This window comes from Chlamydotis macqueenii, chromosome 2, assembly GCF_036417535.1.
Source record: "Chlamydotis macqueenii isolate bChlMac1 chromosome 2, bChlMac1.mat, whole genome shotgun sequence".
Lineage (NCBI taxonomy): Eukaryota > Metazoa > Chordata > Aves > Otidiformes > Otididae > Chlamydotis > Chlamydotis macqueenii.
In genome coordinates this window covers 43,982,449-43,997,251 of record NC_141557.1, presented here as the reverse complement: position 1 = coordinate 43,997,251, position 14,803 = coordinate 43,982,449, and the positions used below count along the sequence as shown (strand labels likewise).

Here is a 14,803-nt window from a genome sequence, read left to right as displayed (position 1 = left end):
TTTCCAGGGATGGGGCCTCCACCACCTTTCTGGGCAACCTGTTCCAGTGTTCTATAACCCGCATCGTAAAAAATTTTTTCCTAATTTCTAATCTAAATCTACCCCCCTCTATTTTAAAACCATTACCTCTCGTCCTATCACAACAGGCCCTACTAAACAGCCTTTCCCCATCTTTCTTGTAGGCCCCCTTGAGGTACTGGAAGACCGCTATCAGGTCTCCCCGGAGCCTCCTCTTCTGCAGGCTGAACAGCCCCAACTCTCTCAGCCTGTCCTCGTAAGAGAGGTGCTCCAGCCCTTTTATCATCTTCGTGGCCCTCCTTTGGACCTTCTCCAACTGGTCCATGTCCTTCTTGTGCTGGGGGCTCCAGAACTGGACACAGTACTCCAGGTGGGGTCTCACCAGGGCAGAGTAGAGGGGGAGAATCCCCTCCCTCGACCTGCTGGCCACACTCCTCTTGATGCAGCCCAGGATGCGGTTGGCCTTCTGGGCCGCAAGGGCACATTGCCTGCTCATGTTAAGCTTCTCATCCACCAGCACTCCCAAGTCCTTCTCCTCAGGGCTGCTCTCAATCTGTTCCCTGCCCAGCCTGTATTTGTGCCTGGAATTGCCGTGACCCAGGTGCAGGACCTTGCACTTGGTCTGGTTGAACTTCATGAGGTTGGCACGGACCCACCTCTCCAGCCTGTCAAGGTCCCTCTGGATGGCATCCCTCCCTTCCAGCGTGTCGACGGCACCACACAACTTGGTGTTGTCGGCGAACTTGCTGAGGGTGCACTCTATCCCACTGTCCATATCGCCGACAAAGATGTTGAACAGGGCCAGGCCCAGCACGGACCCCTGAGGGACGCCACTCGTGACCGGTCTCCACATGGACATTGAGCCGTTGACCACCACTCTCTGAGTGCGGCCATCCAGCCAACTCCTTATCCACCGAGTGGTCCGTCCATCAAACCCGTGTCTCTCTAGTTTAGAGAGAAGGATGTCGTGCGGGACAGTGTCAAAAGCTTTGCACAAGTCCAGGCAGATGATGTCAGTTGCTCGTCCCTTGTCCACCGATGCCGTCACCCCGTCATAGAAGGCCACCAAATTGGTCAGGCACGATCTGCCCTTGGTGAAGCCATGTTGGCTGTCACCAACCACCTCCTTGCTCTCCATGTGCCTTAGCATTGTTTCTAGGAGAATCTGGTCCATGACCTTGCCAGGCACAGAGGTGAGGCTGACCGGCCTGTAGTTACCTGGGTCTTCCTTATTCCCCTTTTTAAAAATTGGGGTTATGTTCCCCCTCTTCCAGTCATCGGGGACCTCACCAGACCGCCACGACTTCTCAAATATGATGGCCAGTGGCTTGGCAACTTCATCCGCCAGTTCCCTCAGGACCCGAGGATGGATCTCATCAGGACCCATGGACTTGTGCACCTTCAGGTTCCTTAGATGATCCCGAACCTGCTCTTCGAGTACAATGGGCAGTTCTTCATTCTCGCAGTCCCTGCTTGCACCTTCTACCGCTTGGGCGGTGGGACAGGAACTCTTGTTTGCATTAATAATGCAAAAGTGAATGTAACACACCTTTGCTTACACCCAGCGGGCTCGATCTACTGTTATGTAGGCATCAGAAGCTGCAGCTTATTTTAAAAGCTGATCTGGGCAAAGGTATGGCAGTGTATCGGTTGAGAGTCAGGAATGCCACTGTTTTCTCTCATCGACAATAAGGAACCTAAGCAGGGAAAGCTCTGGCTGAAAAAAAAAGTCCTTCTCATACCGTAATCTCGCGTGACAACAAGAGAGTAAATAATCTCGTAAACTCTTCTGAACCCCTTACGAAGCTGAGAGCAGCCCCAGGCCTGAGCGGACCCCTGCGCTGCTGCCGCCGCGGGCAGCGATGGCGCTGGCTGCGGGAACCGCCTTTGTCCCGCCGGCGCCTAGGCGGGCCCGGGCCGCCTCCTTCCCCTTCCCTTTGCCCTTCCCCGCCCCTCCCGCTGCCGCCACCGCCCCCCTTTTGCTTTCGCTTTCCCCCAGCTAGCAGCCGGCGGCGGCGCGGCCATGGAGAACGGCGCCGTCTACAACGAGACCACCGAGCCGCAAGCCAAGCCGCCCCGCCGCCCCCTCGGCTGCACCCTGCGGCGCCTGCGAGGATGGCGGCTGCCGGCCAAAGCGCTCCAAGCGGTGAGTCCACTCCCCCGCCTCTCCTCTCCTCAGCCCAGCGGTGGCCAGCGGGGCGGGCAGCGGGACCGGGGCGGCCGTTGCCGCCCGCCGGCGGGCGGTTGCTGCCAGACGGACGGACAGGCAGGGACGAACCGCCTGCCCGCGCGCCTTCACAGGCAGCGGCCATGTCGCCACCCCCGGGGCCGTGCCGGGCCTGACGCGGAGCGAGCACCGCCTGGCAGAATGGCGGCCGGGAATCTCACCGGGAGGGGTGCTGAGACCGGCGGGGTGGGGGTGCGCAGTCGGCGGCTGTCGCCCAGGTGCTTTGCAGGTGTCCCCGCTTGCCAAAAGCTTGCGGCTTTAGGGTAGAAGTGAGCGCGTTCTGATCACCTCCGGCGTTAGGGCACCCTCCCCCGCCGCTTAAAAATTAAACTCCCCACTGGCAAAGCTGGGGGGAGATGGCCGCACACAGGTTTCGGGGGAGTTACTTCTGTCGGTCAGGAAAGTGCTCGCTCCGCCAGAAAGCCTGGCTTCGGACCTAGCAGAGGCAAAGTCCGCCCTTGCTGTTGGCCACGAAAGTCGCGCAGACTTGTAACTCGTCTGGAAGGCAGACATGGTGTCTTGCAGTACCGTCGTCGCCACAGGTTCGGATTATTTTGTGGTGGGGAAGTAACAGGCTGGTTCCTTTTTCAGTGTTCTGGCTACAGGAGCGGGTGCTGACATCTGATGGTTGCGTGTATCGTGCGTCCAAGATTGGGTGCTGCAGCCGGCGTCATTCAGCTGTCTGCTGTCGTCATGGTTTAAAATCAGAGGGAAACCTCATGGGAAACTTAGTATTTTCTTCTGAGGGCCATGTTGGATGAAAACAGGAGGTAGAAGCCTTTGGTTGAACCTCAGGGTAGGGCAGTAGAACTGGGAAGGCTTTGCTGGGTCATCAGATCCAGACCTGCCTCTCCTGCCGCCCGTTTGTTAGCTTACCGCCCTGCGCTGTCCGTGCTAAAATCGGGGCACTCGTTTCTCCCATGACTCACGGTGGAAAAATTGCACCAGAAACGTGCAGTGTTGATGGCAGCCCATTGTATGAGACATCACAGTGCATCACTTCGTGATGGGCAGTCCTCTGTTCCCAGGAAATAAAAGGTTTATATTCTGCTTAATTTTTGTTACATGTAATGTTATTCCTGAATGCATTCGGTGGTTGGGCGCCTGATTCAGACTCCTGTTTGTTCTGCCCTCGGTGATGGGCTCTTCCAAAATGTGCCAGTGTGACTGTGCTGATAAAGACACGAGGAGCATCATTCTTAAGTACTGGCAGGGAGGTAGTGAAACCAACAGTGGGAAGGGCAGCTGACTGTGAATGTGTGTCAGGGTACATTTTTCAGCCAGCAAAGTGGCTTTTTAGTCAGATGTCTCATGTTTATGGGAACTGTAGGTGATTTCCAACCCTTTCTCATCACTTCACCATTGCAAAAAAAAGAGGACATGTGGTTTTTAAACTTTATCTCGCACACGGTCAAAAAAGCTTGCAACCAGAAATGTAAGATTCTTGAGTGCTGGAAAAGGTAATGGCAGTGCTGCCAAAAATAATGTTTTCTGAGAGTGTTTAAAAAAAAAAAATCACACCTAAGAATGCTTTAAATAAATAAATATGACAAGACATAATGTTTTACTTCATCTACTGGAAATTAATACATACACGAATTTACTGGTGTACCAAAGTCTTAAACTGTGTATGTGAACAGAGGCGTTATTTTAAAAGCTTTCTAGGAAGGAAAAAGCAAAATTATGATTATTCTAAACAGGATGGATAGCTGCTTGATACGCTTCTAAAGAATTAGCAGCTTATGGCCTGTACCTGTCCTTCGACAAGACGAAAAGGAAAATGAATTTATGGTTGTTTACCCTCCTAATTTCTAACAGTATTCCCCTCCTTTTTTGTATCGCTTTATGAAAACGCACAGATCTTGGAGTTTTTGGTCAAAACGCTTTAAACAAACCCCAGAAATTCCTGAAGGTGGAAGCCTCAGTATCTGTAGTAAGGAAAATGTTCCTAATTTGGGAAAGCATTGATTTTTTTGATATCCCAGTGATGGTGATGATCATTAGCATCTGTTAGCCTTGTGTCACAGTAGTGGCTGCTATTGCGATTGCGCACTGGTAATCACTCGTGTGGGCTGCTCAGCAGGGTATTGCACTCAGAAAATCAGCTGTCTTCATTACAGAAGTGATCAAGTATTTTACAAAATACTGTGAAATCACATTTATTAAATGCTTTCTAGACCTGAGATATGTTTTTCTTCTCATTAATAATGACATATATTATAATCTTAGTCTGTTTTTAAAGCTTTTTGGGCAAATGAAATAGTGTAACTGGCCAAAGGATGCTGGGAGGCATACTTACTGCATGGGTTTCTAGATTCTTTTTTTTTTTTTTTTATGTAGGTGGAAGGTTTTTGTTAGTCTATGACTGGTTCAAATTCTGCACAAAGGGAAATGGCACAGCTCATATTGTGCCAAAATTGATGTAGAAACAAATTCTTATCTCAAGCAGAAGTATTTGTCATCAGCTATTGTTTGACTTTAACCAAAATGCCCTAAATGGGAAGGAAAATTGTAATTCGGTCTTAAACATCGGCTCTTTTTCTGAGCTGTTCTGATTTTGTACTGGCAGTACCACTGCTGAGCATTTTCACAGGCCGGTTGGAAAGTTCATTGATCTGCTTTATTTTCCTAGCATTCTTTTGTAGCCTTTCACTTATTAAACCTAGAGACTTGACATTTGTGTAGAAACTTCCAACAGTAATGTCAGTATCAATGAATCACTTCTTGCTGGTAAGGGACAGGTGAAGATCTTTAATTTCTGGTGTACGTATGGACAGATAGGACTAATAATTAAAAAGGGAAAAAAAAAGGTTTTAAAATGCATTTCCAGCGATGCTTTTCCCTTTACAGCACACAGGAGAGCAAGCAGTGCACGCACATGGCGAGGTGTGGATTTTCCTGCGGGAACCAGTGAGCCTGGTGCCAGCCGGTGTCCCCGTGCACCTCTCTGCAGCCCATGCGTGCTCTCAGCCATGGTCTGGCTTACCTGCCGGGTAACCGCTGCCTGCCCACCAACACTGGCACTGCATCCGCAGCAGCTCTGGCAAGAGGGAAGGCAGGTGTGGCGGTGGCTGCCAGCTTTCCATAGAGTCATAGAATGGTTTGTGCTGGAAGGGACCTTTAAAGGTCATCTAGTCCAACCCCCCTGCAGGAAGCAGGGACATCTCCAACCAGATCAGGTTGCTCAGAGCCTCATCCAACCTGGCCTTGGATGTTTCCAGGGATGGGGCATCCACCACCTCTCTGGGCAAGCTGTTCCAGTGTTCTACCTTTTGTCTTCAGATGTTGCCCTGGGCTTCAGGGTGAAAGAACATCTTGAGCTTGGAAGGTTTAGCTCTCAGGAAAATGAGGAAGGACTGAGCTGCCCCTCTCCACTTATTACTGACGGCTCAAACAAAAGCAGTGGGGATGTTCTGGGCATCGGCTGTTAGGGATTCTCCATGGGATCAGCGTGGAGGAGGCAGATATGAAAACTAAACGGAAGGAGCTTTGGCTGCTTCATGTAAGCCTGTAGAGGTCTGCGCTTATCCCAGGACTGAGGCGGAGGGATGAAGGTGGATCTCTGGCAGAACAGTTCTTGGGAAACTGAGTGAAATGTGGCATCTCCTGGCTTGTTTAAAGTGGTTCATGTATTTATACTGTATCTAATAGCAGGATGTGACTAAAATGCAAATAGAGATTATAATCTACTGGCTAACAGTAGAAAAAACTTCTTGATATGTTATATGCCTGTAACTATATAAACTGAAGTTAAGAACTACTCTTTTAATGGTTTTTGTTTGTTTGCTTGTTTGTTTTTTTTTGCAATAGGACAACAGATTAATCCCTTTTGTTTCTCATAGTGATAGCAGAAGTAAGTTAAGAAACCCAAGCAGAACTCTCTGGCAGCTTATAAATGTGCTGCTGATACACTACTTTAATCAAAGTTCTTCAAGCCAAAGCTTTTTTAATGATGTACTTTAATTTGTTATTCAGCTCATTAATAAAAAATTGAATATTGAGTTGGACAAGTCCCACATGGGACTCCACTTGGTAAATCTCATTTACTTGACACTGAGCTCTTTATGGCTACTCTTTGAGTGGGATTTTTTTTCTACGTGTTTGTACGCTCAGCAGAGAGGGGTTTTTTTCAGTTACTGAGATTATACTATGATTATCTGGGCTTGTCAGTCCTTTTAAGGGCGGGTTTATTTCCTTTCTGTTCTATTCCAACCCAGGTGAAAGTGATGGCACTCATTTTTCAGTGCTGATAAAAAGAACTGGAAGTATATATGAAAACGTATCTCACACTGTGAAATTTAAAGTCATTGGACACAGCTTTAAGCAAATCTTTTGAGATTAAAAAAAAAACCCTTAAAAACTGGAAATTCAGAGTTCAAAACATTCCTCGGACAGCCGATGTAGTCACTCTTTCAGGTGCGAGGGCTGCTGAGAAGTTGCCTTGCCAGCCGCTGCGGGAGAGAAGGGAAGTATGTGGAGGCTTGATAGTAATACTGAAGTTTCCCAGCTTGGGTTCTTTCCTTTTCTGAGATCCTGTTTACTTTATGTGATTGCAGGATATTCAAAACATGATGCTTTGAATTGCCCTTCTGAGGTCTGGCGTACTGCAGGGAATTTACAGTCGCCACATGCAAAATCACTGTTATGTTTACTGTCAGAAAACTGAATCTGAAGGCCAGTGGTTGTTTTCCAAGAATAAAGTGCAGATGAAGCATCTGCAGTGGCTAATAACTGGAAAATAACAATTCTGAATTTTAGCATTTTTTTTGTTGTTTTAAAGAACTGTCAATCTCAGTATTGCCCGTATACTCTTATTAAAAATAGAGTCATCATCCTTATATCAATCTCAATTTTATGACTGAGTCTGATTCCTGCTAATGATTTTGTTTTAATTTGGTGAACTCCTTACTACAAGGATCTATAATCCTGTGTCAGCTTGATGGAATGAAGGAGACTAGCAAGAAGTGGCCAAAATGAGCGAATATTTAAATAAAGCAATATTCTTTCTTGCAGCTCTGTGGTGACTGTACAGGAATTAACTCGTGTTCTTTCTTCAAAACATACCGTGGCAGGAAGGTGAACATAAGCTTCTGCATAGATTAAACGCTGTCCAGCGTCACTTAAACATAGTTTAAAGTTTTGGTTCCTACAAGTACAGCCGAGCTTCTGTTGTTACTGGGTCATAAGCGTGTGAGCTATTAGCTGCATGTGCTTTCTCTGAAGTTTATCAAGGGAGGTAAAGTCAGCTGTAAATTTTCAGGGAGGTAACTGACTGTGTCAACGCTGTCCAATTTCCCCCTCTGCCCTGAACCCAAATGCGTTTAAAATTAAGTGCAGTTGTAAGTGTAAGCGATAGCGCAGGATGTGTGCGCTCCATGGTGCCCGCCTTGTCTGCTTCCAGCTGGCAATTGCACAAAACCACAAATCAGGAGTCTTGACAGTCTAATCAAGAAGCTTGTATTTGGTGGTGTGTGCTCCGCTTACCCGAGTGTAGTTTGTTGACCAACTTTAACAGCCAGTGTAAACTGTGTCACTATATAATTATTTCTGCCTTTAAGAAAATAGTGCAGAATTTTACCGGGTTCTTTGCAGATTGAGGATTTTCCTTATGGCTGTCTCTATTATTGTTCATATCAGAGCTGACTGTTTGCTGAAGATATTAGAGACTTGATCCAACTCAAGCATGTTATTTGTTTGCAGATTCTCTCTCTTCTGGCTGTTATTTGTGAAGAAATTGTGGAGGATTGTATCAACTGTGGTGGACTTTACTTCTTTGAATTCACAAGCTGCAGTGCCTTTCTTTTGAGCCTCCTGATTATCTGCGTGTATTGCACTGATGTATATGAAACATTTGGGGAAGATAAAGTACAGAGAGTGGTAAGAATTTTTATTATTTTTAAAAAAGAAACCATTTCTTCTAAGTGCTTGAAGACTACTGTGGAGTGAAAAGGCTATGCAGAATGAATCCCCTTTTCTTCTCTATTTAAAGGGTAGATTAAAGTAGCGTATAGTTAAAAAATGAGTCAACTTTGAGAGTCCCTTTTATATTGACATCTTTTTGAAAATGGTCGTGTTGGTTATCTGCAGGATTTTAGGACTTGTGTGAAAGTAGTTGATAATGTTGAATGTTGTTTGGAATATAGCTGTGAAGTATATTTTCTGAAGCTCCCATTAGCATCAAAGTTTCAAAGCATAAATTTACTGGCAGACTAACTCAGCTGCTATTATGATGCTTTTTCTTTTTCAGGTACTATAGCTAAAATTTTGTAACATTCTTTTTTTTATATATTTGCAGAATTTTTGGGCCATGCTAGCTATAGGTGCCTGTTTTCTGTTAGCGTCAATAGTGCTTGCTGCAACCAGCTCTGGGACTGCTGTTGAAAATGCTGCATGTGTAAGTCTTAAAATTGCATAATTTACTTTCTGTTTATCTCGTATGTTATTTTCTCTGCCCTTGAAACCTCACTTGATTTGCAGGGAAGAAACTGGGCACGGAACAGAATTCAGTGCATTCCGATGTTTCAGGAGGAGTTAGTTATTTCAGACCTTCCAGAAAGTTACCGTAGGAAATCCAAAGAGCAGGCATTCCTCAGGATTGCTGGAAAGCTCTGAGTGCACTTGCAGCTCTCCAGAGTTTGTGGCTTGCTTCTGGGTTCCTCAGACTTCACTGCCTTGGCTCCGTCATCTGTCACCGTTTCGACGTTGCCATTTCTCATCGCTTACCCAGTTCTCTGATATCCTCATCTTTGAAATGCCTACTTTTTTCCTCAGTTGTCCTTTCATAATGCCACTCGCTCACAAAGTCAGCAAGAAACCATGTCTTTTGCCAGAAATTATAAAGCATATGTGGAGAATGCTGGCTTGCAAAGACTGCAACAAGAGCAGCAATTTCCTCAGTGACAGAAATAATTAGAAGAGCAACAGGGCATGCATCTCCCGGGGAACGCTGAAGAGGCTCAGGGCAAGGCACTGAAGAGGCTTTGGGATGCTGTGGATGTTGTAATTTGTCACTTATTTGGCACTTCTTTTGAATAACCTTGGAAATGTGAATATGTTAGTTGAAAAGATCAAATTTTGATTTTATTATTGAATGAGAAAAAAATGAGTTAGAAAAGAAAGCAAAATAATTCTGTTCCACAGGTATCACGAGCTATTAGAAATACACACTTTTGTGTAGTCATCTTCTGCAATGTTGATATATTCAAACCTAATGGTTTGATTATAAAGTCTTGGAGGTATTTTTTTCTGGAGCTGGAAAAAAACAACCTGTTGTGATTTTAGACTTACTAGTGTCAAATTGTTTTGAGGCAAACCAGCTGTGTAAAATTTAGGTAAAAGTTAGAATAATGCATGCATATGTGTGTTTGTTTGAAATAAGCTACTGAAACCAGCCTTCTCCTATCACTATCTTGCCATGTCTAATAATGAAATGTCATTAGCAAAATGTCCTTTCATCCCCCTGGTGCTGACCCAGTAAGGGCTTGCTTAGACTGTGCGGATCTTGCCTCCCTTCACCTTCCATGTGTTACTTTTCTTCACTTACTCCCTTTAATCAGCAGCCATCTCTTGGATAAATACTCTACTGTACCACCAATGCTATGCTTCTTTAATTTTTGCAATAAAATGAATATACTTTTACTATTAAGGGCTATTTAGAACATATTGTATAGTTCACACTTGAGAATGAGAACTGTAAGAACTTTTGCATTAAATGTGCTAGAATTATGATTTCTTATCTGTTTCTAATTTAAATGGAACCACCGATTTAAGGAGGACTGGAAACATAATATATAAGTGTTATTAATGTATATAAATAGTGCAGCAAATCTATGCAAACAATGTTAGAATATTGTTAATATTTGTATATTTTAAAATAATATATTTCTTTCTTTTTCATAGGCATTTGGATTTCTTGCAAGTTGTGCATTTTTAGCTGAAATTATTACAGAGTATTTTTGCAGTCAGAAACAAAATGTCGACGGACGCTCTGAAAATCCTGGCAACACTCAGGGTGCCACAGAAAATCAGCCACTGAACAAACAAAGCTAACTTTCTGGAATTTTTTCTTTTTCTTTTCTTTTTTTTTTTTTTTTTTTTAATGGAGCAAACTAAAATGAACTTTCAGTGCACTCTAGGTAACAGCTACTGTCTCTTCCTTCTAATGAATTTTGTACGTGTTGCTCATCACAATTTTGTATAGATCCATAGGTCAAGTAATGGCATCTTGAGCATCATGTTCTAAGGTAACTGGTCTTGCTTAGTAACCAGTCTTGCCACCTGTCCAGGTGACGTACACTAAAAATACTTGTGTCTAAATAGAATAACTTAAGGACAAGGGTGTGCTGATTTGATTTTGAGGGAGGTGACTAATAAAGGTTAATGTGTGATGTATAAATTCTGAGCTATACCCTAAAGATAGTTTTTGTATAAAGGGACCAGATACTTCTGTTACAAGTTGTAAATTAGTACAGCAGAATTCATTCTTGTACTTACTGGTCAAACTGTGAATGTTAAAGGGACACCTAATTGGAGCCTTACAGAAATGCTTATCCTACATAAGGGGTTTTGTACCCCATGATTGTCAAAGTTTGGACTTTTATGCCAGAATTGTCTTTCATATTGTTTCAAAAGCTATAAAAGTTACGGGAAGAAACCTGGAAAGCCAGTCATTAGAGGAAAAAGATGAAGAATAAATATTTTCATAAACTAACCCAAAGAGTGGCAATCTGAACATCAGTGGGAAAAACGTTACAGCACATTGGTACTGTTCTGGTGAATATTATTTTGCAAAGCTAATACTGTATGCAGCTTGTTTATGCATAGTTAATGGTAAGTTTTGCCAGAATGGTTATGGACCCCACCATTTTCTTGCTTTCTAAATATGGCACTAGCTTGAGACTTCTTGCTCCTGACTAGGTCAGTTGGTAAACAGGTAAATAAGCACTTATACCCTTGATCTGCCTTAAAAGTGACAGGCTGTAGGACTGCAAGAAACAATACTTAGACAACATTTATCAGACAAGTGATGAGCATATCAGACCAGATGTTGATGGCTGTAAAAGAAATGAAGGGGTGAAAAGGCATTTTTCAGTCTGACGTAGAAGCAAGACTGCTGGACTTAGAGGAAAGCCTTTCAAAGTAGGACAATTTGCTGTAAGCCAGGAGATGTTCCAAAATACCAAAGCAAATGAGAAAAAGCTGATTATGCAAAAACAGTTCTTGTTTGAGTGCTTGTGACATTTGCCATGTCTTCCAGGCATTAACTCAATTTCATCAATACCCTAGTCTGGCAGATTTATAGTCCTGTAAGCTGTTGTGGCAGCATTGAGGCCAAGCTCTCCAGAAATTGGCTGAGCAAGCTGTATTTGGAAAAAGTTGATGAAGCTCTTTTAAGACAAAGGACTGTAAAAGAAGGTCAAAGTTTTTGGTTTTGTTTTGTTTTGTTTTTTTCCAGTGCTATCACTTTCTCATGAATGTGAGTTAGTGATGTTCTCTCTCTAACGTCAGACTTAAGCCTAACACTACACTGTGCTTGAGGATGTAAAATTTTGACAGGTGGTATGAAGCATCAAGTTTAAGCTGTAGCTTGGTTTCAGAGCCATGCATAAAAGACATTCCTTCATAGAATTTCCTGCTTTATGAAGAAGAAATGCTCTTTAAACTGGCTTTTTTTTTTTCCTTGTATTTATTAGTGTCCATTTGCACTCAAATCTGATCTCGTTCTAGGTGTACAGAGCTTGCTGTAACTGTCTCTGAAAACTGGGTAGATTAGAGATGATTTGTTTACAAGCGGTGTTACTGGTGATAGGAAACCTGCCATAATGAGAAATATCTCTGCTATGATTTGTAATGTTTTAATTTGGGGATTGTGTCTGTATCTATGATTAACATTCTAAGATTTTTTTTTAATTTTTTTTTTTATTGCCCAGAATTCTACTGAATTTGTTTTCACATGAAAATGTCTGTAGTTTCTAAATCTTGATCTATAATTAAAAGCAGTAAATATAGTGGAAAAGTAACACTGTGCTGCTGATATTTATTAACCAATGCAGCACCATGACGAGACTTTTATCTTGAGGTATTTTTTCCTGTCATTTTTCTCAGCTTGAAAATATGTGAATAAAGTTAAGGTTTTGGTTTTTTTTTTTCCGTAGACTTTTCCCCACCTAAGTGCTTTGTTATTGTTGTCCATTCCTGAATTGGAGATACTGGTACTGAAAGGGATCTGTAAAGCCTTCTGTCTGTCTTGGCCTGCCTATCTGTGATATCTACTGCTGAAACTTCACAGAGAAACTGAAATACAGAGCAAGTTACTGTTAGGAAAAGGTGCCACAAGCAGTTGATGTCAGAAGAAGTGACTGAGAACTCGTCACTGCCATGATCTGACCATTAGGCCTTTTGAAACAAATACTGCCGACCTTTGCAGAGCGGTTTCATGGATTCTCCTACTACATATGTGCTGGCATCCGTGGCTTGTTCTGGGTTGTCAGAGTGAGGGGATTTTGGCAGGTTTTTTTGCTTTCATTGTAGCTGTTCCAAGTAGGTAGTTTATACCCATTCTCTTACCAACTGACTGATCCATGTGTAGTTTTCAGGATCAGATTCCATCTCTGACTGTAAGGATGCAAGTGTAGCCATCAGCTAATGAAAATTACAAACAGTAGTCTGGGAAACTGGTTAGTTGTTTTCTCATATGTCACAGGAGTCTACTAACAGGAGAAGTCCTGCGGTTCTTTAAAACAATACACAGTGCTCCATCCGACATACTGTCTGGCTGGCATTGATCTGTCACACAGTAGTTAAATACTACAAGCAGACGAGCCACGTTTTGGTTGTAGGTTTAAGGCAATTGCTAAATTGTGCTTCCGAACCAGTTGTTGGCTAACAAAGCAGTTTCTGCTATTAATCCTAGGCTTCTAAGTATGAGGTGTTCTTTTTGTTCTCTTTTAAAATAGTTGAGAAGCAGGTTTGCTAGTGTGTATGTGTTTTCTGCTTCTGGAAGGTCATTTCCTTGACTGCTTTATCAGCTTCCTAAGATAAAGGGGCAGATGTCTGTCCCTCCTACCTCCTCCTCTGCCCTCCCTGGCTAGGTGGGGGACAGACTTCCTTGCTGCCATGGCTCAGCAGACTGGTCTCCTGCAGTCTGGACATGCCCCCTTTGATGCTTCTGGTGTCGAATCCAGGCTTTGAGTGTCTTGTCTTTTAATTAGACTGATCCCAGAGAACGGTGTAGGAGCTGGATTAAACATCTGTTTTCACAGGAGGTCTGCACATGTGACTGGATGTCTCCTACCCTTCCTGTGCTCTGTCAGCAAAGCGGTCTGCTTGTTTTCCGAGCCTGCTTCTGATGACATCAGCCTACTTTATTTAAACCGGTTATTTAAATTGCTTACATTAAGCTGGCTGATTTTGTCTGGAGTGGATTAGGGGTTGCTCGGGAGAGTGGTGGGAGCTTTGGCAGAAGTGCTGTTACAAGCGACTGTCTTAAATGTCTTTATCTATTTGCAAAGTAACCATCTCTGTACAATCTTAACTGGTAGTAAAATCTGTGGAAAGAAGCAGCTAGCCCAGTACATCTACCTGGGGATTCACTTCTCCCTTCTTCACCACAGCGCTTGGCAGTGGTGTTGTGAGCCTGCTCAGACATATTAAAAACTTTTGTCTTTTCCAGTTGAGCCCGTCCAAAAAAATATTTAAAAGGCTCTGCACCCACTTCCAGGCTTTGTTTACAGTGCCTTGAGAATCAGTGCAGAGGATTCTCCGGGACATGTGAGGATTTGTTAAGTGGCTGGAGTGTGAGTTTCTGCTCTGAAGATCTGCACATGCATTGTGTAGACTGTGAATGTTTGTGTTTGGTGTGTAGCCCACATGAAAATCACAATGCTACCCTTTGAGTTCTAAATATGTGAAGGAATTGTGCCTTACTGCTTGCACTCTGTGCTTTAAAATAGCAGGGAAGGGTTGTGGTCACGACTGAGTTGCAATTTTGCAACCTTTGCACCCTCCAACTTGAAAAAGCAGTGAGCTGTCTCACAATTCTCAGAGCTCTGCACAAGATGTTTTTGCATAATGGCCATCATGGTGATCCTCGTTCAAATTTGTGCAATAAAAATACCAAGCTTTCTACATTGAAGGGAAATAAATACTTTGTGAAATTTTTGAAAGGTTATATAACATTGTAACGAATCAAGATGCTGGTAGTGCCTTTAAGATGGAAATTCATCTGTGTTTTAGTCTATTTCTTTAAACATAAGCAGATCTCTAGATACTAAATTTTATGCTGTTCAGATCTATCACTTTTAATACCTTTGAGAATTTAAGTGAGTTTTAATGATTATTAATTCAGGATGATAATACAGTAGTTTTATATATTAAAAGAAAATCATACAGTTTTGTTGCCAGTGTTGCCTTGAATTTCCATTTAAATTTTGAAATGCTTAAATATTTTTCCATTCTAAACCTGTGGTCTTTTTTAATGTATTACACTTTTTTTGTCTTAAGAACTTTCTAAAATATTTTGTAATCATTTTTAAAATAAAATATTAGTAAATAACTTAA

The 14,803-nt window shown here is 43.1% G+C and overlaps 1 protein-coding gene and 1 long non-coding RNA gene across 2 annotated transcripts in view; one reads left to right on the top strand and one right to left on the bottom strand.

Moving 5' to 3' along the window:
- The window catches only part of LOC147601639 (uncharacterized), a 10,501-nt gene extending 7,768 nt beyond the window's left edge, over positions 1 to 2,733 (bottom strand). The window contains exon 1 of the long non-coding RNA XR_015257917.1: positions 2,407 to 2,733. This is a non-coding gene — a long non-coding RNA (uncharacterized LOC147601639). The remainder of the gene's footprint in view (positions 1 to 2,406) is intronic.
- Positions 1,864 to 14,803, top strand: CMTM6 (CKLF like MARVEL transmembrane domain containing 6). Its single transcript, XM_086742754.1, has 4 exons — positions 1,864 to 2,164; positions 7,946 to 8,122; positions 8,541 to 8,639; positions 10,145 to 14,803. Exons 1-4 carry the CDS (start codon positions 2,042 to 2,044, stop codon positions 10,292 to 10,294), a joined length of 549 nt encoding a protein of 182 aa, XP_086598880.1. The 5' UTR covers positions 1,864 to 2,041; the 3' UTR covers positions 10,295 to 14,803.